The 23,228-nt window shown below is 36.0% G+C and overlaps 1 protein-coding gene and 1 long non-coding RNA gene across 13 annotated transcripts in view; both read right to left on the bottom strand.

Annotated features, from left to right (window-relative positions):
• The window catches only part of kirrel3b (kirre like nephrin family adhesion molecule 3b), a 211,151-nt gene that overhangs the window by 56,564 nt on the left and 131,359 nt on the right, over positions 1–23,228 (bottom strand). For all 12 annotated transcript variants that reach the window (XM_038296858.1, XM_038296859.1, XM_038296865.1 and 9 more), the window contains exon 4: positions 19,969–20,118. In XM_038296858.1, the coding sequence (XP_038152786.1) occupies positions 19,969–20,118 (150 nt within the window). The remainder of the gene's footprint in view (positions 1–19,968; positions 20,119–23,228) is intronic.
• Positions 15,262–15,652, bottom strand: LOC119791035. The gene is made up of 2 exons (XR_005281796.1): positions 15,500–15,652; positions 15,262–15,371 (listed from the first exon to the last, which is right to left on the bottom strand). It is a non-coding gene; the product is annotated as an uncharacterized LOC119791035 (long non-coding RNA).

Raw genomic sequence — 23,228 nt, 5'->3', positions numbered from 1 at the left:
TTCCTCTAAAGCCCCGTACTTATAAGATCTTAATTAATTCAGTCCACTGACTGATATTTCTGGCTACTTCTTCTTATTAAAAGCCCTTTGTATTTACAAGGACTAGTAACAAAATTAAAATGAGTAAAATTGGAAAGGCCAGTATTACAGCTGGAGTTCACATGGGCATAAGCCTGACATGTAAAATCCAATTTTTAATCACAGTAACAGAAATCACAAATACAAAGGCGATCAAAGGACAGTAACTTGGTGTCGAGGGTGGAACTGGGCACCAGGATGGGGAACAAAGGGGATTTAAATGACTTTCAATGTGGCATGGCTCTTGGTGCCAGATGGGGAGATTGGACCAACTCAGAATCTGCCAATCTATTAGTTTCTCGCATAACCATCTCTTCGGTTCACAGAGAATACTTCAAGATAAAGAAAAAACCCAGTTTGCTGCAGTTGTTTTGGGGAAAAAAAGCCCTTCTGATGTATGTGGTCAGAAGAAGATTCAAGTTTGGCAACCAACCATGAAACATACCGAGCAAACAGAGCCACACAGCTTTCACTCAATAGTGGAACCGAGGGGTAAGTTTTCATAGGGTGACTTTCTATCTTTGAATTACAAAACAGGTAAAGACAAGATTGTGTTGAACAATCTTCAATAAATAAATAAGGAGCCCGCATTCCACAAATCAAAGATTTTGGTAAAAATGGAAAAACACAAATCAATGAGTAGATTTTGCAATATGAATCAAGAACTGTAGCGCTACAGTTTTTGGTAGTTTTGTCTTGGAGTAAGATGGTTCTGAATTAAATTCCTAACATTGTGGATCCATTCTAAGAACTCTGTCTTTGAATCAATTTGAATGTATGATCTGGTTGAACTGTAAAGTGCCTTGAGATGACTTGTGTTGTGAATTGGCGCTATATAAATAAACTGAATTGAATTGAATTGTCTTCCCCAAACAAACAAAATACCATTATTTTGCAGGGTCATATTTCAATCTGTGCAGGGGTGTGTTTTCTGTCTTTAGGTCATCTAGTGATGAACTAATTTTAGGTAGGTTGCATTCACTAGCTCACTGATCAGGAGGGATATGCAATATATGATTTGTTTTTCTTGTAAAAGGAAGCAATAATCTCACAGTTTCCTTGATTTACCTTCCATAAGGACAGTTAATAAAAAGAAAACTAAGTAAGGTTTAAAGTCACCTGATATAATTGGCACACAGGTGGTAGATATTACTGTCCTCCTTATATATTTACTTTAAGTATTTACTTAAGTATGCCTAAAGAAGAAAGAGAGCTAAACCTCGCCTAAGTAAGGTTACAATCATAAATTTCTATGTAATAGAGACCAACAGAAGAGAAATAACTCATGCAATTTCCAATTGACCATACAATCACCAGATTCAAGTTTTACTAATCTGTGTTTTTTTTCTTTTCTTCCTCTTCTTAGGTCGCAAATTATATTGATTCCAAGCACTGATAACAATTTCACTTGACAAAATAGATGAACATAATGCAACAGATTTCTCAATGTCGCTCAAACACGAAGCAAACCCTGAAGATTTTTCTGTTTGCTTTGTTTTATTAATTAGATAGCTCAGTTTTAAGAGTAAAAACAGTTTTAAGAGTGATTCAAGAGGTTGAAACAAAATGCAACAACTCCATAGGCTCCAGCTATACAGGTTAAACATAAAGCCCAAGTTAGTTGTATCTGTAAAAAAAGCTGTATCTGTACTGTAAAAAAAAACAAAAAACAACTATCCTGTTAATAATCCTAAAAGCATACACCCCCCCCCCGTTAATTTAAAAACTCAAAGCTATTTTATTGCTAAAAATTAAGTGAATATTTTCAAATGTATTTATAATAGGGATGAAGCACAATTAAATCAGTCTTTTGTAAAAATAAAAAAGACATCTTTGTGTGTGTGCTTCAGCTGATTAGTAGATGGGGGTGCTTTTTCAGTCTCTGAACATTATGACTCATGCGTTTGCCTCACATAACATTATTGATTAAAATCATGGGAAATGTTTTCTTGCTCAAATAATCAGAAAACACACCCATCAGCCCTGAATACTTACCATGAGTAATAGCTGATTCAGACCTGCGTGGGAACACTCAAGTCTGTACTCTGACTAGACCAGACTACTTCGACTCCGGCCAGCTGGCCCAGCAAATCTGCTATTTCCAAGACATTTCAGAATCAGTTGTTCCCTATATGTGCTCAAGCTTGCCATGCAGTGTTGGTTCTGGCATGGCTCCCTTTCATCTTCCCTTCATTAATATGTGCAGGGGTGGGAGAGGCGGAGGAATCCCAGGTCAAAACAAGCAGGTCAGACAAGCGAGCATCCTGATCTTTGCAAGGTGGAGAGAATCTCTGTGAGAATGTGGCCACCTTCTGTTCTTTCATCATCAATTGGAAAGAAGGTCATGAGGAGGATCCCATTAGTTTATTCTCATGCTAACAATCCTGCTTGGTATGCAAATGTGCAAAGGAGGATGAGAACAGCACTATAAGCCAGAACTGCAGACAAAATAAAAGTGAGGCTCATTCCATGACAGCTGATTGCAAAGATCCAGAGATATCGGCTTGCTGTCAGCAATCTCCAGCACACATAACTGAAACATTAATTAAATGTCAGGCATATAAGGCAGCCATAAAGGCTTTCATATGGAGAGGGGAAGATTAGATAGGAGAGTCTGACAGTAAGTGACTGATAGGACTCAGCCCTGAATAGAGCACATTCAAGCAGGGTGATTTTCCTGTTACTGCTCAAAGTGCTCAAAGCTCTTTGAAAAGGTGGGATCACAAGTTTTTTATCCTTTTCTCCAAGGAGAAAAAAATATAATCTCACGGCATGTTAACACATCCCGGTGTCTGTGTATAGGTGCTAGCTTCCAAAAGCAACACCACTAATGAACTTGGTTATGTCTTTATTGAATAGAATAATCTATATGCTTCATTTTAGCCTTTAGTCTCAGTTACAATGTGCCTTACTTTTCCCTTTCAGGAGCGGCAATGTGAGATGCACAAAAAACATCATAAAATGTCTGCTCCACTACTCTTCAGGTGTATTGGAGTTACATGAAAGTCAGGCAGAAGTAAAAGCGCTGTGATGCACCTTTAGGTCATGTCACTGTGGAAGAGGAGGGCTACATGCCAGAAAAACACTTGGAGGGGTGGCATTTGGCTTGGCCGCTTCAATCTCTTTCTGTCCTTCAATGCATTTCAAGTTCTATGGAGAAAGCAGCAGCCTTGCTGTCAAATGAGAAAACTGTTGTCTAAATGTAAAGTACAGTGCCTGGCCAAGGTGTTTATAACCCTTGAACCCTTTTACATTCAGAACCACCCTTTGCTTCAGAATATCAACTTTTGGGGGATATATCACAGGTAAATAACAAGGTCTGCACACCTAGAGAGTGGATCTTTTTGCTCACCTTTCCTAGAAAGATGCTGAATCTAGGTGAAACTAGATGGAAAACATCCAAGAAATTTTAAAGGTTTTTCCTCAGAGTTTAATCTGGATTTGGGTCTAGACTTTGACTGAGCTATTCCAAACACGTGGTAATGGTGGGACATTAAGGAGGTTATTAAAGTATTAGAATTAGCTGTGTTGGAGCAAGAATGTATCCAAGACATGCAGAACACTAGTCACTTACAACTGGACATGGACTCTTCTGACTGTATGTTCAAGGGCATTGTCCTGCTGGTAGGTGAACCTCAATATTTTTAGTTTTAAAGCTTTCTCTGTATTTAATTCCAATAATTTTCCTTTTAAGTCTGACCAGCATTTGTGTCTCTGCCTGAAAATAAAAATAATCTTCACAGCATAAAGCTAACACCTCTATGTTGCATGCAGGATTGTGTGTTTACTGTCACATGTACTATTATTAGCCCCACATAGCATATCGCATGTAGGCTAAAAAAGTTATTGAAAAGGATAAGTTCCTTTCAATTATTAGACTACATGGCTTAATGAGGTTATCTTTTTTCTAACGAGGGTATTTCATTTGTTGTGCTCTGCATCTCTGCCAGTTACAATGAGACTCCTAACCGTTTTCCTAATTGAAGCCATCTCTTAATTTCCATTGAAAGCTGTGTCAACCTTTTTTAGGTTTGTTTTGTGGTGTGGATAAATCAGTTTTAAAACCATGTGGTGTATGCCTTTTTGTTACAATATTAAATCGCAAGCAACTTCATTTAGCATTATACATAGTTTAACAAAATGTGAGAAAGTATAACGATTTGGAACACCGAGCAGACTCGTGATCAGCTAAAAAAAACAAAACAGCAACACTGGAATACTTTTGTGGTTAGTTTCCTTGCTAGATGAAAGGACTGGTCAGCCAAGGGGATGAGGAAGATTTGATCAATTACCTTACATCTAATGAACATGCAAATTACCAGGAAAATGAAATGAAAAAAAAAAAGATATTTCTCTTCATGTAAGATCTTCCACAGATGTCTCCCCCTTCCTGTGACTGCCAGGTCTGACTGTTATACAGAGGCCAAGCCTTGAACTTGAATCAGCCATCATCATTACTGGGCTGTTTGCAAACTTGGCAGTCCCTAATGGTTCTAAATTAGCTCTTTACTGCAGCCATTCGATGGACTTGGCATAAGTAGTGTGGTCACTGGTACAGATTGATCGCTCCTCTTTAATTACAGGGCTGACTCACTGCTAACCCTGCTTCACTGACTTTTCTTTTTTTTTTGCTGAAAAATAATGATGAAATCCCTTTCAACACAATTTTCATTCTCCATGAAACCTGGGGGCATTCAACTTCAGAAATCAGGTTTTGCAAGTATTGCAATGATTACAGGTTTTATACAAATCAAAGATTACAGACTGCAGAGCTGCCACAAAGGATTTGCCTGTCGGTAATAATCAAAGATGTAAGGTTTGTGTCTTAGCTAAAGAAAAACAGCTCCCAGACACAGTGAGTTCATTACTTTAATCATTTGAAAGATCTTAATAGGGTCACATATTTTGATTTGTCTTTTGATTTGGTGGATTCTCGGGATCACAGATGTCATGGTGAGTTACAAGCTTCAAGCAGTCATTTTGTTCTTTCTCTCTCTCTGAAGAGAAAAATCCAAATTAGTCTGTCACAACCAGACCATTACATCAGCCGATCCAGCCTGTATTTTTGTTAGATACATTCCTCTCTTTTATTTTTAAGGCACAAAAATGTCTTAGTCATTCTTTGTCTGAGAACTTTTACTGTTATTATTTAAGATGTATCTTGCTATTAAATTCGAACCTCGCTTCTCACATAAAAAAAGAGAAAGTGATGTCACACAGAGCGAGCTTTGTTGTAATTAACTTTTAGTGGAAAATCAAAGATCACCATAAATGAAACCATAGCATATTAATGTGTAATTGACTCTGAGGAGCACGGTAGTCCATCTTCTCAAAGAGGGGCATGGTTAGACCCTTGACGGACTTAAAAATGCCTTTGTAAAAAGATTTGTGAAAAATAAAAATTCCTCAGCGAAAACAAACATACAAAAAGACCCAAAAATGTATGTTGGGAAGTAGATTATGTCCGTTACAGTGGGCAAAATATATGCTTTAAACTGAATTGGCTGATAGGAAACTTGCTGGTATTCACAGGTCTGAACCGGTGTTGGAAGAACTCATCAGACAGCTGGAATATACAAACCATCCCCTGCTTTACAGGAGTGTGAGCACGTGAGAAGGAAAAAAAATAATTTTTTTTTTCACACAAATTAGCAAGAGTGGGCTCCTCATAGGGAGGCTGGAAGATGAAGACATTGCGTGACCATTGTTATGCAGCATTTCAGCAATGAGCTTTTTTCGGTTTATTTCTGTCGAATGCTTGAACAGGCTGCCTGTCGCCCCGTTGCAACAGCTTGCGCAGTTATTGATAGATAGATTAAAAAAAAAGTAAATGAGAAAAGGAATGCCCAGCGCAGGTGGAGACGTGAGACATGTTCGGCTCACTGGCCCAGATCACCAGGCTCCTCCATGAGCTGTCATTTTGCATCTGTTTGAAAACCACTGTATCCTAAGCCCCATGTGTGCAAATTAATGGACACAGTTACCAATAGAATTAGTAAATGATGGAGTAGTAGGTAAAATCAGAAAAAGTCTGTCTAATTTAGGATTTATAGTAGCATTTTAGAGTCATACATACAGGTGCTGGTCATAAAATTAGAATATCATGAAAAAGTAGATTGATTTCAGTAATTCCATTTAAAAAGTGAAACTTGTATATTATATTCATACATTACATACAAACTCATATATTTCAGATGTTTATTTTGTTTAATTTTGATGATTACAAATGACAACAAATGAAAATCTCAAATTCATCATATCAGAAAATTAGAATATTGTGAAAAGGTTCAAAATTGATGGCCCCTGGTGCCACACTCTAATCAGCTAATTAACTCAAACCACCTGCAAAAGCCTTTAAATGGTCTTTCAGTCTAGTTCTATAGGCTACACAATCATGGGGAAGACTGCTGACTTGACAGTTGTCCAAAAGACGACCATCAACACCTTGCACAAGGAGGGCAAGACACAAAAGGTCATCGCTAAAGAGGCTGGCTGTTCACAGAGCTCAGTGTCCAAGCACATTAATAGAGAGGCGAAGGGAAGGAAAAGATGTGGTCGAAAAAAGTGTACAAGCAAGAGAGATAACCGCACCCTGGAGAGGATTGTGAAACAAAACCCATTCAAAAATGTGGGGGAGATTCACAAAGAGTGGACTGCAGCTGGAGTGAGTGCTTCAAGAACCACCACACACAGACGTATGAAAGACATGGGTTTCTGCTGTCGCATTCCTTGTGTCAAGCCACTCTTGAACCACAGACAGCGTCAGAAGCGTCTTGCCTGGGCTAAAGAGAAACAGGACTGGACTGCTGGTGAGTGGTCCAAAGTCATGTTCTCTGATGAAAGTAAATTTTGCATTTCCTTTGGAAATCAAGGTCCCAGAGTCTGGAGGAAAAGAAGAGAGGCACTTCATCCATGTTGCTTGAAGTCCAGTGTAAAGTTTCCACAGTCAGTGATGGTTTGGGGTGCCATGTCATCTGCTGGTGTTGGTCCATTGTGTTTTCTGAGGTCCAGGGTCAACGCAGCCACATACCAGGAAGTTTTAGAGCACTTCATGCTTCCTGCAGCTGACCAACTTTTTGGAGATGCAGATTTCATTTTCCAACAGGACTTGGCACCTGCACACAGTGCCAAAGCTACCAGTACCTGGTTGAAGGACCATGGTATCCCTGTTCTTAATTGGCCAGCAAACTCTCCTGACCTTAACCCCATAGAAAATCTATGGGGTATTGTGAAGAAGAAGATGCAATACACCAGACCCAACAATTCAGAAGAGCTAAAAGCCACTATTAGAGCAACCTGGGCTATCATAACACCTGAGCAGTGCCACAGACTGATCGACTCCATGCCACGCCGCATTGCTGCAGTAATACAGGCCAAAGGAGGCCCAACTAAATACTGAAAGCTGTACATGCTCATACTTTTCATGTTCATACTTTTCAGTTGGCCAACATTTCTATAAATCCTTTGTTTTTATTGGTCTTCAGTAATATTCTAATTTTCTGATATGATGAATTTGAGATTTTCATTTGTTGTCATTTGTAATCATCAAAATTAAACAAAATAAACATCTGAAATATATGAGTTTGTATGTAATGTATGAATATAATATACAAGTTTCACTTTTTAAATGGAATTACTGAAATCAATCTACTTTTTCATGATATTCTAATTTTATGACCAGCACCTGTAGTAATCAGAGTATATTCCAGGTGGTTGTGAGAGAGTATGAGCTTGAAGCTCTTAGTGTCTTAAAATGTTTATTTGATCTTCTGTCATCATAATATATTAGAGTGGAAAATTGTCCCTGATGGTAAAGTAACAGTGAGGTAACTGGAATTTAGCTCAGTTTTTAAGAAAATGCTTCAACACCTATTCATTCTTATCAATTCCACGTAGCTGTTAGTATCCAAAAAGACATAAAGGCTTTGGTGAATTCCTCCAAAAGCCCATGAGTAGCCAGGCAACACATATCAAATACTAGAAACATTTAAATATTTAGTTTTCTTATTTTTCACCCGCAATAAAGAAATGTATTTGTGCAGTGACTTAATTAAACTCAATGACCACTATTGTGTAGAGCTTTTTATCTGCTTTTTAATGCAAATAAGTCGATCAACATATTCGCTATTGAACAATACATTTAGCTAAAGTTCAGACTAAACATTGGAAGGAGAGAATAAAATTTGGTGCCACATGAACTGATTACATAGTTTCTTTAAAACAACAGAACTACTGGGGTTTTAAACTGAACAATCTCAAATATACAGAGACTGGTCAATCAAAGAGAAAACATCAGTTAGCTAGAGTTGTACGTGGCCCAAAACCATTTTTATGTCAGAGTTCATATTTCTTGCACCTTTTGAATAAATGTGGCGTATTATCTTGTAAATATCAATATATAAGGAAACAAACAAACAAAAAAACATTCCTTAATATGAGATTCTGAAAAACTAATAAGAAAAATACGGTATTAATACATTTTTAAAGTTAACATGTAGCCTAGAATTAGGATGATGATTCTGTGCTTTTAATTTGTAATTGGTAAGGATTTAAAACAACTACCCAGTTGGATGTTTCCTTTATGTTAACAGATATGGCCAACAGGGATATATCCATGAAATCATACAATATTTGGTGTGAATTACTTGTTCTGTGTGTGTTGGCTGTACAGCTAAAACTTTTTTTTATGTTGCTTTTAATGGATGCTAATGGTAGTTTTAAAGGTCAATGGGTCAACCGCCCCCTCACACACTCTTGCACACACAAACAAACCATACAGAATTTGTGTCAAAAGTTTAAGCCAATTCTACTTTTTAATCGCCTAAGAAACAGCTATTGACATGTTTTACATAAAATCCGCAAAAACAACAGGTTTTGCAGCACAAACGTAGTGTGAACTAGTGGCTCCAACTTTGCTGCTTTGCAGTACATTTAGGTTAATAGGGTAATATTTAGCTAACCTGTAAAAAAAGGATTAGAAACTCAGGCGATTTTGCAGATTTAATTAAGGAATTTTGAATAGACAACTGTAAAATTGTTACTTTTTTTAAGTAATTTGGATCAGGTGATTTAGTTGACATAAGTAAATTAACTTAATGGCAGGTTCAGGTTTTATGGCTCTGTGTTACTCCTACAAGATGTTATACATAATATAGAAATCCTAAATGTAACAGGAACCCTACTCCCCAACATTGGATTTCCTTCTCATTTAAAGGGGTCAGAAATCACCACCCAGTACAGCATTTAACATAATTTAGAGGGATTTTGCATTAATAGTCTACAATATCTATGAATATTATTACCAGATGTAAAGAAAGGAAAGTATATATGAAGACCAAATGAGGAGATGCCAGAGCTGTCAAACACTTGCTGCAAATGACAGAGCACAGATTGCGAGGGTGCTGACATTGTTCCTCATCATGTTCCAACTATATTTGTGCGTCTTTTTTTTTACTTTGTGTTTAAAAGTGAGGAGGCCTTTGCTCAGCGTTTCAGATTCCAATTTACATTATAAAAATAGTAGCTTCTTATTTTTAGATTGTGCCAATTATTTGCCCAACTACTTTTACACCATCCTCTAAATGGAAGAAGAGAGTTACAGTTTCAGCCGAGGAAATCGCCTTTAGTGCAGAGAGCGAATTCAAAATCAGCTCAACACCTGTACACAGTCGGAACTGTTGTTTTACAGAGCACAGATGTATTCACGTCATCTTTTCTCCTTCGGCAGAAATGTGCAGATATACGTGGGGGAAAAAAAAATCCTACATGCAATCTGTCAGCCATAATCACGCACCTGTTCCCAGCCTCTTAGATATCATAGAAGTAGTTATCTTGCCATCTCAAGTTGCAGGGAACATTACTGAAAAGGCAGTGAAATATTAATGTTACAGTCAGACTTTCTTCTAGAACGACTGCAGTTTAGGACATTTTATCTCCACTTATATGCACTTATAATACTGGGATGGTGAGCTTTAACCCAGCTTCAGTCAAAGAGGATTTGGTTACTTAAGCAGAAGGCTGCCAAACTTAATAAAACTTATAAAAAAAAATGTCTCACACAGTTTTATAGGGACCATTTACAGTAAAAGACATAAAACGGTTTTAAAAGAAGCCTAAAGCCACCTCTTAATTGAGTTGCTTCTCAATTGGAGATTTTCTTTTGCTTTTAAAATAGACTTGCGTGGTCACAATTATTCAATTAGACACTTACAGTAGGTTCAGACATTGTATATATATATATATATATATATATATATATCCTCTTTGGCCTCTTTACTGTATAGCGTAGGCCAATCTAGATTCAAGAAAATGTCAAGACATAAAAATATTAAGACATTAAACATTCTTTAACATTATTTCCTTTTAAAATGATAGAATCTCCTTTTAAATATTTTCAAAAGCCATATTTTGAGGGGAAAACAACCCAACAAATAACCATGAATACTTGTTATTTGGATACAATGTTGCATTATAATCTAATTTTGAATAAGCAATTTTTTTACAAGTTACTTAAAAAAATTAAGAGATTTACCATGAAAATTTTACACAGCATGTAATCAATAAAGATAAAACAGTCTCAAGATATACCCAGCTGCATTTTTATTTTATTTTCAGTCTTTGACATTTAAATTACATTTAATAATAAAAAAAAAACACAAACACAAAAGTAACAAAAAAAGTGGGGGTGACTGTAATTCATAATCTTTACACCCTATTTACTGTAAGATATTGGCACCACAACACGAATCCGGTATAAATAAATCTCTATCGTATTAACTTTTATTCAGAGTTGCTAAAATGTTTTTTTAAATGTTGTTTTTATTGTTTTTTTATCTTGTGTCCAACACACACATTGTATATTTTAGCCAATGTCCATCCTTCACTCTATGCAGTTAATCTAGCTCATGTTCATTAGGGGGTTTCTGGAGGAAGTTCAAGCTAGATACAGGCAAGAGGCTCGTACACCCTGAACAGTTTGCCAGCCCATCGCACGGCCAGCACACATTTCAGCATTGCACACCCACACACGTTCTCCCCAAAGATAAATTCAGAGTCACCAGTTCGATTAAAATTAATGTTTTTGAACTGTGGAGTAAAACCAGATACCATGGAGAGCGCCAATGCAGGCACATGCAACCGTGTAAACTTGAATACTCAAAATATCAAATACATTTAATTTGCCAGTGAGCAAATTATGGGCCCATTTTTTTACTGGTGAAATACAGTTATTTTCCACTCTATGAAAATTAATGCCATTGTGTATAAATCAAAACCTGAAGAGAGATGTTTTAAACAGATTTTTTCAGCCAAAGTTTGAAATCACAACTGAAATTCAAAACAAGCCAATTAAGAGCTAATATGAGAGATGTTTTTTCAAAGTATAAGGAGATACTTCAGAGGGTAAAAGAACATAGAAACTGGAACAAAGACGAATTGAAAACAGTTCTGTCTACAACGAGTGAAAGTTTGAGATTTTGGGGTGAAAATAAGCTCGTAGCGTGGCATGGTGGAAGTTACTCGTTGGTCTGGGCATGTTTTGCTACAGGTAAGACTGTTGATTTGAGCAAAATCATTCCATAGTCCAACCATAACCCAATCAAGCTGGCCTGGGATGAACTGCACAAAAAAAAGTAAAGAACAAGGAATCAACAAGTGCTGGAAACCTCTATGAGAAGCTGAAAGATATATGAGATGACATTAAAATGATTATCTCATGAAACTGACTGAGCAAAGTTTTTGAAGCAGTTAAAATATTTAAAGATCGTTATTGTGAGCAGTAATATATTTTAAAAATTTACAAACTATTCTGTATACTATATTCCTATTTGTCTCAGTGTGCTTGTAAATGGTTGTATTGTGATTAGGAATAAATCATGGCTCCATTGTAAGAATTAACTAAAACACTAAGCAATAAGGGGTGAGTCCAAATTCTTAATTGGTTGTTTACTTTAGCTCAATTACTCCTTAAATCATCTTTTCTTTTCATGAAAAAAAATCATTAGTCATTATTATTACTGTATTTCTTTAAGTCAAGAAAATCAAAGGACGAGCAACTGTCTGTACCATACATTACTCTAAAGCATGTTAAACCCCTCTGAGTTATCAAACAGTTTATATATATATATATATATATATATATATATATATATATATATATATATATATATATATATATATATATATATATATATATATATATATATAATGTATGGATGTATACAGAGTAGTTGGTGCACTTTATCATGCAAAGTTTAAACTAATCAATTACAGTGATTTTTTTCTCCTACCTTGTTGTCTTTCTGACTTTTATGCCATGCCCTTCAAGTTCATTTCCATTACTAAAAACATGGCAGCATGATCCTTGAGAAATAATGAATTCTGACTTATTCACTAAAAATGGCTGATTCAGCGTTGGCAGTTGGAAGCAACAATAACAAAAGATACCCTTGGGCCTTTGTGCACATGAATATCGTTGCCGAAGCGTGGGTCCAAAACATTAACAATGCAAAGGGAAAGGAAAACAAATATGTTGCCCACAATGGTTTGTTCAAATGGCATGCTATCAATTATGTTTGTTATACAACCAGCATCACATTGTGTTTTATGAATGCTTTTCATTTTGACAAATGTTGGGGAATGTATTTGAGTTTCCCTGAAACAACTTCTCATAAATCTCCTGTTAATTATTGAACAAGCTTCCCCATCAAATATGGTTCTTTCAGCATAAAATTCAATGTTAATCTAACAAAAGAAAATTGAAAAATTGTCAGCAAAAATAAAATACAAGTAAAAAAATAGTACCATATGTATAATCATTTTCCTTTTTGTATCTTAAACATGCCCATAGATTTTTTTTTATAATTGCTTATCAGCTACAGTCGGTGTAAATCAAAGGAACCTTTTGATTAGGATTAAAGCAGTTATCTCTACAGAGGCCTATGATTATATCTCAAACTGTTATATGTAGCATATTCATAATGAATAAATTACTACAACATAATTAAATTGTAGTTTCAAGTGATGGACTTAAGCTATTTTGAAATTTTCTTTTTCTTATTAACGGCAAGATATTCAATCCCATTAATTTCAGTCTGTTTAGCAATGGTTTGATTTGATTGAGATAATGTAGTTGGTCTTCAATGCTTTGTCTCACACATTGAACTACATAGCAGAAACACAGGTTGAAACTATGACCATATATATCAGAAAGACGTTAAGGCAAATTTTGAATGCAAACATTTTTATATTTTTTTAAAAGGGTAAAAATAAACTATTTTAGGTGACTAGAGCTTTGGTCAAACCCTAGAAAACAAGGATGGTGTCTGCAAATGGACATGTTTTACTCTCAACATTTCATTACTTTATCCACTACCAGGGATTTTCTACACATGGATGTCTCAGAGGTGTTGGACCTTATAGTTGATTTTGCACAGAACAGGCAGCATGTGTTATTTTTGAGACATCAGAAGGCTCAGAGAGGTTTTTTTGCAATATGTCTGATGGACTGTGGATGCACTTTAAATAAGAAGAGTGCATCTGTCATCAGAGCCCTTCGCAAATTTAAAGATGGGTAAGTAAGATTGCAGTTATTTATACATTTTATAACTATATTCAATAGCTATATATAGCTTATAATTTATGCTATGGATGGTATACAGCATTTAAAATTGCTGCAATTAAAGATGATTTTATCCATTAACAGCAAAAACCTTATGCCTCCAACATACTATCATTAATAGCTGAGAAGATTAATAGAAAGGCAGTAGCTAGGAACTTCTGATTGGAACTTCTGGATGTTACATGAATTGAGCTAATATCATAGGATAAAGTTAATAAAATCAAACAGATTCTTGAACTACGTTTAAAAAAATCCTTTTGTAAAGAATGTGAATAAAAAAGTTCAGTAGAGATCAAATGGAAGTGTTTAAGTTCACAACAGTTAAGAATTTTTTTAATTAAGGGAAAGCTTCAATGAAGTTCATTCAAGTATAAATATAATACAACTATTGAAAAAGGACCAAATTCTGATGTAAAAAATACTGTCAAATAAAAATTTATATCATAATAAAAACCACATAATTTTATACGTCACATCTTAAATTGTCGAATAGACTGCTACATGTGTACACTTAGGGGATTTTTTTTGTTTGTTTATGTCTATAATCAGACAATAGTGGCCTCTCTGCCTCATGCCAGTGTTTCAAAAACTAAGGTATAAAGATTAGAGCAAAGGTCTGAAGCATTGCCAACTTACTAGAAATAGTATAATTGGCCTCAGGGGTTGTTTTTGGACCTGAAACCCTCCATTCTCCTCCCTCATGACTAATTCACAAGACCTTGATTTTCCCTTTGGCACCCGTGAATATAGTCTGCAAGCTGTGTTAATGCTTTTATGGGTTTAAGTTTACTGTCAGTTTAGTTCCAGGAGATTTTCAAAAGAGACTTCCTCTAAATTTTTTTAAAATGTTGATGTTGTTAGTCTTATCTATCCCCTTTCTCTTCCTTCATTGACAGCTGGGTGCAGTGGGTGAGGGTTTAATAAAGCCATATGCCATATTTCCTTGGATTGGATGGGTCAACTGGGTCCTGAACATTTCCCTTCACTGAATTGCTTGTCTTTCAAACACAATAGCTTAGTGTTAAGGTGAAGAGTAGAAAACTGAAAAAAAGACACATAAGAAAACTATTACATGAAAATTGTGGGAGCAAATATTTCTTTTTTTTTTATTTCCAATCTTATCAAATCAGTGAAGAGAGCTTCCTCTGATATGGCACACAGAGGGATTTGGGTGGATATTGAGTTATGAAAGATGCAGGGGAGAGTTTTACTGTAGATTTATTCTGCTGTCAGGTAAGGAAAAGCTAAGTCTTTTGTGTGTGTAGGTGTGTGTGTGTGTGTGTGTGTGTGAGTGAAAGTAAGTGCTGGTAAACCTAAAGGCCGTGTGTACTGTGTGAATATCTTCCTGTGGTTTTCTATGAGTGTGTGACCATTATGTAGGTGTGTGTAATGAAGAGGTCTTCATTACTGGGACTATTTTTATGTATATAGTTTTATGTAAATAGCTTGTAGCACTTTTAAGGGCCCTTTGCACTTTATTAAAAACAGCTTGCTTAGCACTAGGACACTTTATTGGGCACTGCACTTTAAGCATAAATTTGCACATAAAGAACAGTTTGCACACAAGGTTTTTAAAATATTTATTGAATATTTATTGGGTATTTTAATAATTAGCATGTAGCCCTTTGTTCAAGGCTCTCCACAGCTGCTCTCCATTAGCAATTGGGGTGGTTGTCTGTGGAAAAGAGGATTGGTGTTTAGAGCAAGCAAGGGTTACTGTTTAGAAACTTCAGCAAATGCTAGTGTAAAGTCTGTTAGAAGGAAGTGCAAAATAAGTGTTGTGGTGCTGAGAAAGTGACTTACCTGTCTTTTCTGTGTCCTCTCCAGGGTGTTTGGACAAATGCATCCCCGGGGGTCCAGACACCATTTATAGGTTCTGGGAGAGGCCATGGAGAATACAGGGGGAGTTGTGCACATAGTTTGTGGGATTTCTATACTGTTTGGGTGCAAGTTAAATCAGAAAATGTTTATAAAAAAAATAACCTTAAGTGTATGTTTGTAGATATTTGATTTAAATGTGTATTTTTTGATGGAAGTGAGGAGTTAATTTTCTATTGTAAATGGTTTAGTCCATCAGCTGTGTCTATTTAAGCTAGAGATTGTGTGTTTGATGGAGACTGAATGCTGTGGAGCCTAATAAACCTGTTGATGCCTCAACTTTACTCTGCCTGACAAGTTCATTGCCTCACTGAAATCCAGCCGAGAGGTCGCCTGTTAACAGTGTGTGTTGCTATAGCCATCTTCCCAGTCAGTAGAAACACTGTCACACACTGGCAAGTAATTGACAGCTTGGAGTTTGTGTTGACACTGTACTTGCATACATTTCCTCCATTACCTTTCGTATACGTCAGCCTGGAGTTCTCCTTCTTTGGCAGTGTTTTCAGAAGTCATCTAGCTTGGCAGAGGATTAAACAAACACCCTCCATTCTACCTTTTGGGAGGGGATGATAAACTACCTCGGTAAAGCAACAGAGAAAGGCAGAAAAAATAAATAAAATGCAATTTCTCATTGCTACCATGTGTACAGAAAACTGTCTCTCTAAGTTGGCATAATGAAATTTAAAGATCTGTGAAATACTGTTTTTTTCTTCTGCAAATAGGTAAATAACAGCTTACGGTGGGGATTTAATGTGGATTGATGCAAATGAAGGAAGTGGAGCCAGGTACACGGGTACACCAGGGGATGCTGCTTAAAAGAAACTAATGTTGATAAAAGAATCCTTTGTTGGTGTTTTTTGTTGTTCTTTTATGTTTAATCTCCTGTTCCAGACTCAGATGGTTGTAATATTGTGAATTAAAGTTGGTTTGCCAAACACCAATAAACCCCAAAGGAGAGAAAGAATAAGTCCCTAAAAGAAGTAGATCATCGGTACAGTGAAAAGACTTAATTTAACACAAATAAATGGTTCTTATTATAAAAAAAAGATTCCAAACACAATTATTCTGTTATCCTACATTGCTGCAGTTAAACCTTATTATTCAAAAAAATACCCTGAACACAATAAAGCAAACTGACACAAAACCACTACAATACTACTACTGTCTAATAAAGAATGCTTACAGTCGGTTAGCCTTTGTAATTTGTTTTTTTATGTTCATATTGGGAAATGTTAAGCCAATCAAAAACAGGTTACAGAGGGTGTGAAACTTGTGAGGATACGGCAACCAGAAAATGGTGCTAAAGCATTCATTTTGCAAAGTCCTCCTGAACCTAAACTTAGGTTCTCTGGTTAGCCTTAAATCATCTCTAATCTAAAATCTAAACTGTTCTGTCAAAAATTAGCAGAAATATTGAACACTGGAGTATTGTAGTTAGAAAACCCCAATGTTTTCAACACTTTTAAGGCATGAGAACCACCTTCGTAGTTAAGCTTAGAAAACTGCAGCAGAAGCACTAATGAAACATTATTATGAATGGGTAACGGTTATCTATTTGTTTTTTGTTTTTTTATATATATACATCATTAAATATCTTCTTCAATGTAGTAAACAATATTTATTATATCATGTTGTCTTGTGAGTAAGATGTTTTATTGAATACACTTAGTGTTATTAAGACTTTTCCAACAAAAAAGGAAAAAACAAATTTACCCGAATTCTAGCTTTTCAATAATTTGCATCCATGATCTGATAAAAGGTGTCATAGATGTGATAACTAATAGCTATTCCAGGGATTTAATTTAATGAATTACAAAAAATAAGACAAATTTTCTTATTTAAAGCATTTGCAGACACAATCTAAGAACAAGGAGTTAGATGAATTTTACAATAAGAAAAAAAAAGAAAAAACAAACAGAAAAGTGACATATTCACACAAATAAACTGAAAACAACACAACAAAAGCAAAACAAAACTCTATAAATATTAAAACTATGTTTGCAAACACATGATATATGTATATATATTATTGGCTGAAATTCTAAAAGATATCTTAATGGGTTTAAAGCTTTGGTAGAAAAGAGCGAAGCTTTAATGCCACCTCATGAAATATAATCTCTTACCTAATTTCATCAAATCATTAGGCAATTACCCTTTATCAAGTTAGGATTGAAACTAAATTAAAAATCATTTTTGTTTTTGCCCCTGATGTTCAAAAAGTGGAAGATTAAAGGCTAAAATATGTCATAAGGAAGTGACACTATACTGAAGTCACAAGTGCAAAGTTCAGCCACAACAGACACTTCTATGTTTTAGAAACAAAGCACAATCACTTATATCCATTTGTAAGGTGCACTCTCCAACCGCAGAAAGTTACGCTGCACTTTGTCTTCTCTTTTCCTCTGTTCGTTGCTTCCTGCTCTCCTACAAATCGTTAGTTTCACTTTTCATTAGGCTGAATCAATAAGGTGGATCAGTGGCTGACGGTGTGGAATGCGTGGCAGACAACCCTGCTCAGTCTCCCCTTCTCTTTTTATTCATTCTTTCTCTTCTTCTCTTTACTCTGTTATGGACCAAACTATTTCCCCAGCAACCATTCAGTCAGAGAGATTTGTATCAGGCAGCAGGAAGCTTGAAGGTGCTTTAGAGTATTACTCAATAAGACAGACATGGCAACCCTCGGTGGTACCCCACTAAAAATAAATTATCACTTGGTGAACCCTCCAGCTTGAAGGGATTTTAAAAATGGATACTTCATAAATGCAAAGAAATTAAAACACAAATTTTTAATAGGGTGAAATGTCCTAACAAGTGTCTCATAGATTTCTCTTATGACTGTTTTAATGACAGCTCATTTTGTGATAATTCTTCAAATATGTTCCAAAATGCCAGTGATGATGGTGAAAAAAAAAAAAAAAAATATTTTTAACCAGATGAGCGATTTTCCACGTTTGTATAACAATAAAGGTTTTATTCAAGACTTCACTGGAACCCAGCATTCATTGGATGTGATCATGGTATTTGTGGAGATGTTATTAGGTCCAATAATCTTGGATTCACACACTTGTTCACATACATCTAAGAGAAAGTTAGTTTACAGCCAACCCAGTGTGCAAATATGAATGTTGGAGAAACCTTTATGCGCATATAAAATGTAAAAAGGCATATAACTAGGAAAAAAATTACAACCTTTCTCCAATATAGTCTATTTCCCCCATCTTTTTTATTTTATTTTCTTTTAATAAAGCTTATAGTTGGAGTTGCTAAATGAATTTCAGGTTTAGACACTGCTGGCCCCTTCCCTTTGGAGATTTTCCTTGCATATCCCACTGGGATGAGACCATGGGATACCGCTAGACCTGACTACTGTAGAAGGATCAAAGTACTACAGTAACCTTTCAGGGAGCAAGAGTAGATTTTCTTAATTGTCTGTTTGCACTGTTTTTATCAGGATACAGGCAGATAACCTACGTTAAAACTTGTAACACAAAAGAAAAAGTGTTATCGTGATCTACTTGGTATAGTTTTATCAACAGATCATTTCAGGTTTTTATGCTCATTTGAAATACATTGTGCAAGCTTAAAACATTTAAAAGGTTTGTGGCTGTTATAGACATTGAATGTTCCCAAAGTGTTTTGAATTTTGTTACACTTGATCACTCTGAAAAAAATCCATGGGTATTTGTTTTAAAGCCTAATAACTGATAATAGCCCTTTGTTTAGTGTTTTTCTTTTGCTTTTTAATCTTTGCTTGGGAAATCTTAAAGAAATGTGTTATAAATAAACCTTTTAATGGCCATTGGGGTGAATTCAAATAAATCGAATAGTATGAATATTGTGATAAAACCATTATTTATCTTTTCATCATTAAATATGCTGTATTACGATTTCATGACCACCACTAAATACAACACTTGAACGACAAAAGTAAAGGAATTCAGAATTTCAAGGAGGATATTTACACAGCCATTCTAGTTTCACTACTGACAGAGAAAATAGACTCTGAAACACCCTAGATAAACATGAAGGTTAAGGGTAATTAAGTGCATGAGGAGAAGTGCCCTGTTCTAGATACTGTATATCCTTGCTTGGGAAATGCTCTGAGAGAACAGACGGGTTTCAAAAGGGTTTCGCTCCTAGAATGGTTAGGCCTGCATCCTTTTCTCATCAACAAAAGACAAATATTGCCTGGGCATTATTTCAGGCTAACCATCCTTTTTTACTAATTACAAACATGTTTATTCAGTACTGGAACCAATACATTTTAGAAAATCATTACAAAATGATGAAGATACTTTTAGGCCATTAGTTATCCATGAGCTTGGCCAGCTCATCTTGGCTCTTCTACAGCTGTATTGTTAAATGGCTACCAAGTGTGCTTAGATTTGACTTACCCAGCACAGTGAGCCGAGCAGGACGGGACCTCATGGCAGCCTGGACGGCCTGGCACTCAAACACAGCGTCGTCCATCAGCTCGACACGCTGGATGCGTAAATGATGCTCCCCTGAGCCATGGTCACCAATCACCGTGTAACGCGGATAGCCTGCAATGCAAACAATTTGCTTGTTTTACATCACCTCCAGAGTGAAAATACTGCTCATCTGCCAAAAGCAAATGAGTAAATTTCTGTTTTTTTATTCACTTCTCATGTCACAAAAAACAACTCTTTCCAAACTGCATTGCACAGCACCAGCATAAAGACATTAACTGAGTTGTAAAAGCAGATAATTTAAAGGGAGGTGAGGAATAGATTACTTTGTGAGTTTATGTGACTAGATTGTTCATTTGGTAATTTACTCACAATACATTTTTATAGCACTCCTGGCAGTGTGAATGAGCTACTGTGAAATTTGCTTTATCGTGAAGAACCAGGTTTTACTGCAACAGTAAACTGGAGCAGCTCTGGTTCTAGTTGTTTCAAGATTGCTCTGTGAAATGATTTACAGTTTAATAACAGAAGAAGAAAGCAGAGGAATATCCAAGACTCCCGGGGTGTCAAGATGGATGGTTTTGAAGATATTCCCTTAAACTAATATAAAAATTTGCATAGCCCATGTGTTGAGAAGTGTATGTCTCCACAGGGGTAAATAAGCTCGAAAATACATTTGTTTAACCTGAGTGCACTGTGGGGTATCTAACATTTTTTTTTTCCAAATGTTTCATCCCTCAAGATCTTTCTGCTATTTCTTTTTTTTACCTTCCTCATAATGATTACTATGGGTAGAATTTGAGGAAGGCAAGGAGAATTTATGTTCATAAATATTGTACTTCAGAAAATGAGAAGAATTTCAAACTGAGTGAGGCTTTTTCTTCTAACTGTCCTTCTGTAATTGATTGATGATAAAACCAGAGAATTAGAGCATTTTTTTTCCCACGGAACACAAGGCCAGGCTGTTCACAAAGCCTCAACCCATTCAAACTTTAGACTTTGTTCAGAGCACTCCAGACTTTCGCCTCTCTTCATTTTCACTCGTCAATCACCTTTAACAGAAATCTTTTTGTTTTTGCCCAGCTGTGTAAGGTTATACAGATACTTAAGGGCAAAAGTAATAAGGGGGCAACATATTGATTTTTTCTAACCTAGGGTCACCTTGGACATTCCTCAAAACTCCAGGCCTTTAGTGATTTTCTGTTTTAGCTCCCAGATAGAGTGGGCAGTGGTATAACAGTTATTAAGTTCATGGAAGTGTCTACGGCAAAACCCATCATATGCTCTATGTCCAATTACTGAATTTGGCTTCATTGAATCCAGCAGCTTTTAATAGAGCATGAAGTGGGTCTCATTATAGGCTGGTGGGGTGAGTTACAGCCGATTAAGCCACTCTGTGCATTTCATCCTCCTACGTGAAGCCTTTAATCTTAAGGGTCTATACAGTAGGAAGACGAAGGACAAAAGAACAACTCAACATAAATATTGAACTAAGCGAGTAGGTAAACAGAGGAAGGGAAATATAAGCTGCAGTATGAGATTAAATGAGCGTAGATCAAGGATCCTTTAGGTGATGTTTTGACTCAAGCTAGAATCCAATGACAGCCATATAATATAGTAATAATAACTGACTGAGTATGGAAAATCATTCTATACAAAGGCTTTTAAACTTTATGGTTTAAAAAGTCTAAATGTTATGTTGTCAGAGAAAGTACATTGCTGACTGGAATATTTTTGGCTGTATTGATCATTGAGTAAGGCTATGCTGCCTTTCTTTTACCCATTTATACATACTTCAAGTCAGTTAGCTGAAAGTAATCTATTGAATTCATTCCTTTAAAAAGATACAAATAAACAACGAATTCCGCTTTTTAAAATTTACAGTTTTTGTATAGAGAGTAAAGGTACCCAGAGAAGCACTTTCCTTATATGGTTATTCCATATCGGTAACAGAGTATTTTTAAAAGAGAGTTAGAATAACAATTCTAAATTCTCAGCCCATGAAGGCCAACCTCTAGTCAGAGACATCTCTGGATCAAGCAGAATGCGTGCAAATTAAAAGCGAATGCCCTATTTAAAACAAATTACACTAAGTTTCTAATCTTCATAGGACAAAATAATATGGTCTTGGTGTTCAGATGGTTTGCACATCTTACAGCAGGTCCAAACATGTTTAAAGGCGTAGAGATTGACAAAGGTGCAGTGATTTGCTTTTACAATTCAGAAGACAGCGTGTGCAAACTTTTTTTGTTTATTTTTTTTGCATGTGTACCTTCATCAATATGCAGATAATATTCTAACAAACAAAATTCATGTTGGGAACTTAAGCAATGTACATATGCTATATGTGTAAAGACATTTCCAAAAGTGAAACTCAAATACAGCTACAGTTTTGTCTTTTCTATTACTTCTGAAAATCCGTTGCAAAATAACACGCAAAAATGCCCCTGTTCATTATGGCCACAAAGGAGGCACTATGTCATGATTGCAGCCCGGTAGCTGATCTAACTACTCACTTCATTCGCCTGCCGCTCTCTCCCTGTGCTCTAATTATCATTGATCTTATTCGCCTGCTTCCGCTGCATTATATGGGGTTCAGCCCAGCTTTCAGGGCCACATCATTTTTCGTTTGATGTATTTATGCTAGTTCATGTTTGTTTCTTTTTGAGTTTAGTTTTAAGTCCTTGGTTCATGTTCCTGTCCCTGGAGGCCAGTCGATTGAGAGGGTTTGTCTCCTGTCTCCTGATCGTGTCCCAGCTCTTCTCCACAGAGCCCTCAGAGTTTTGTCTTGGTGTGCAGCGGAGACCAGTTTTCATTCCCGTGATCCTGACTTCCGGGAAGAGTACAGTTATTCTGTTTCCTGCTTAAATAACAGTGTTTTATCTCTTTTAAGTGCTCTTACACATTTCTTGGCAAGCTTAGGGCGGAATATCCGACTAAAGGCTGGTTACCTCAGTAGCCCTTTGACTTGCCATCCCAATATTTCTTTATGAACTCTATATCAATAAAACACAGAAACTTTGTTTTCCTAGAAACATCTTAAAATAAACCACATTTTTTTTTATTTTTTTTAACATTTGTGATAATGGAGCCTAGGCGAAAGTTCAACTGAAGAAACTGATTGCTCTCTGACATCCACCTGCGACACAGCCAATCAGCTTTAAACCACACCTCCATGAAAGCCAATTGGCACCCAAAATTAATCTTAAAAGGCCTCCGATCCA

The sequence above is a fragment of the Cyprinodon tularosa genome, unplaced genomic scaffold (assembly GCF_016077235.1).
Source record: "Cyprinodon tularosa strain WSP-4 unplaced genomic scaffold, ASM1607723v1 ctg379, whole genome shotgun sequence".
Lineage (NCBI taxonomy): Eukaryota > Metazoa > Chordata > Actinopteri > Cyprinodontiformes > Cyprinodontidae > Cyprinodon > Cyprinodon tularosa.
This window is presented reverse-complemented; position numbering and strand designations above follow the sequence as displayed.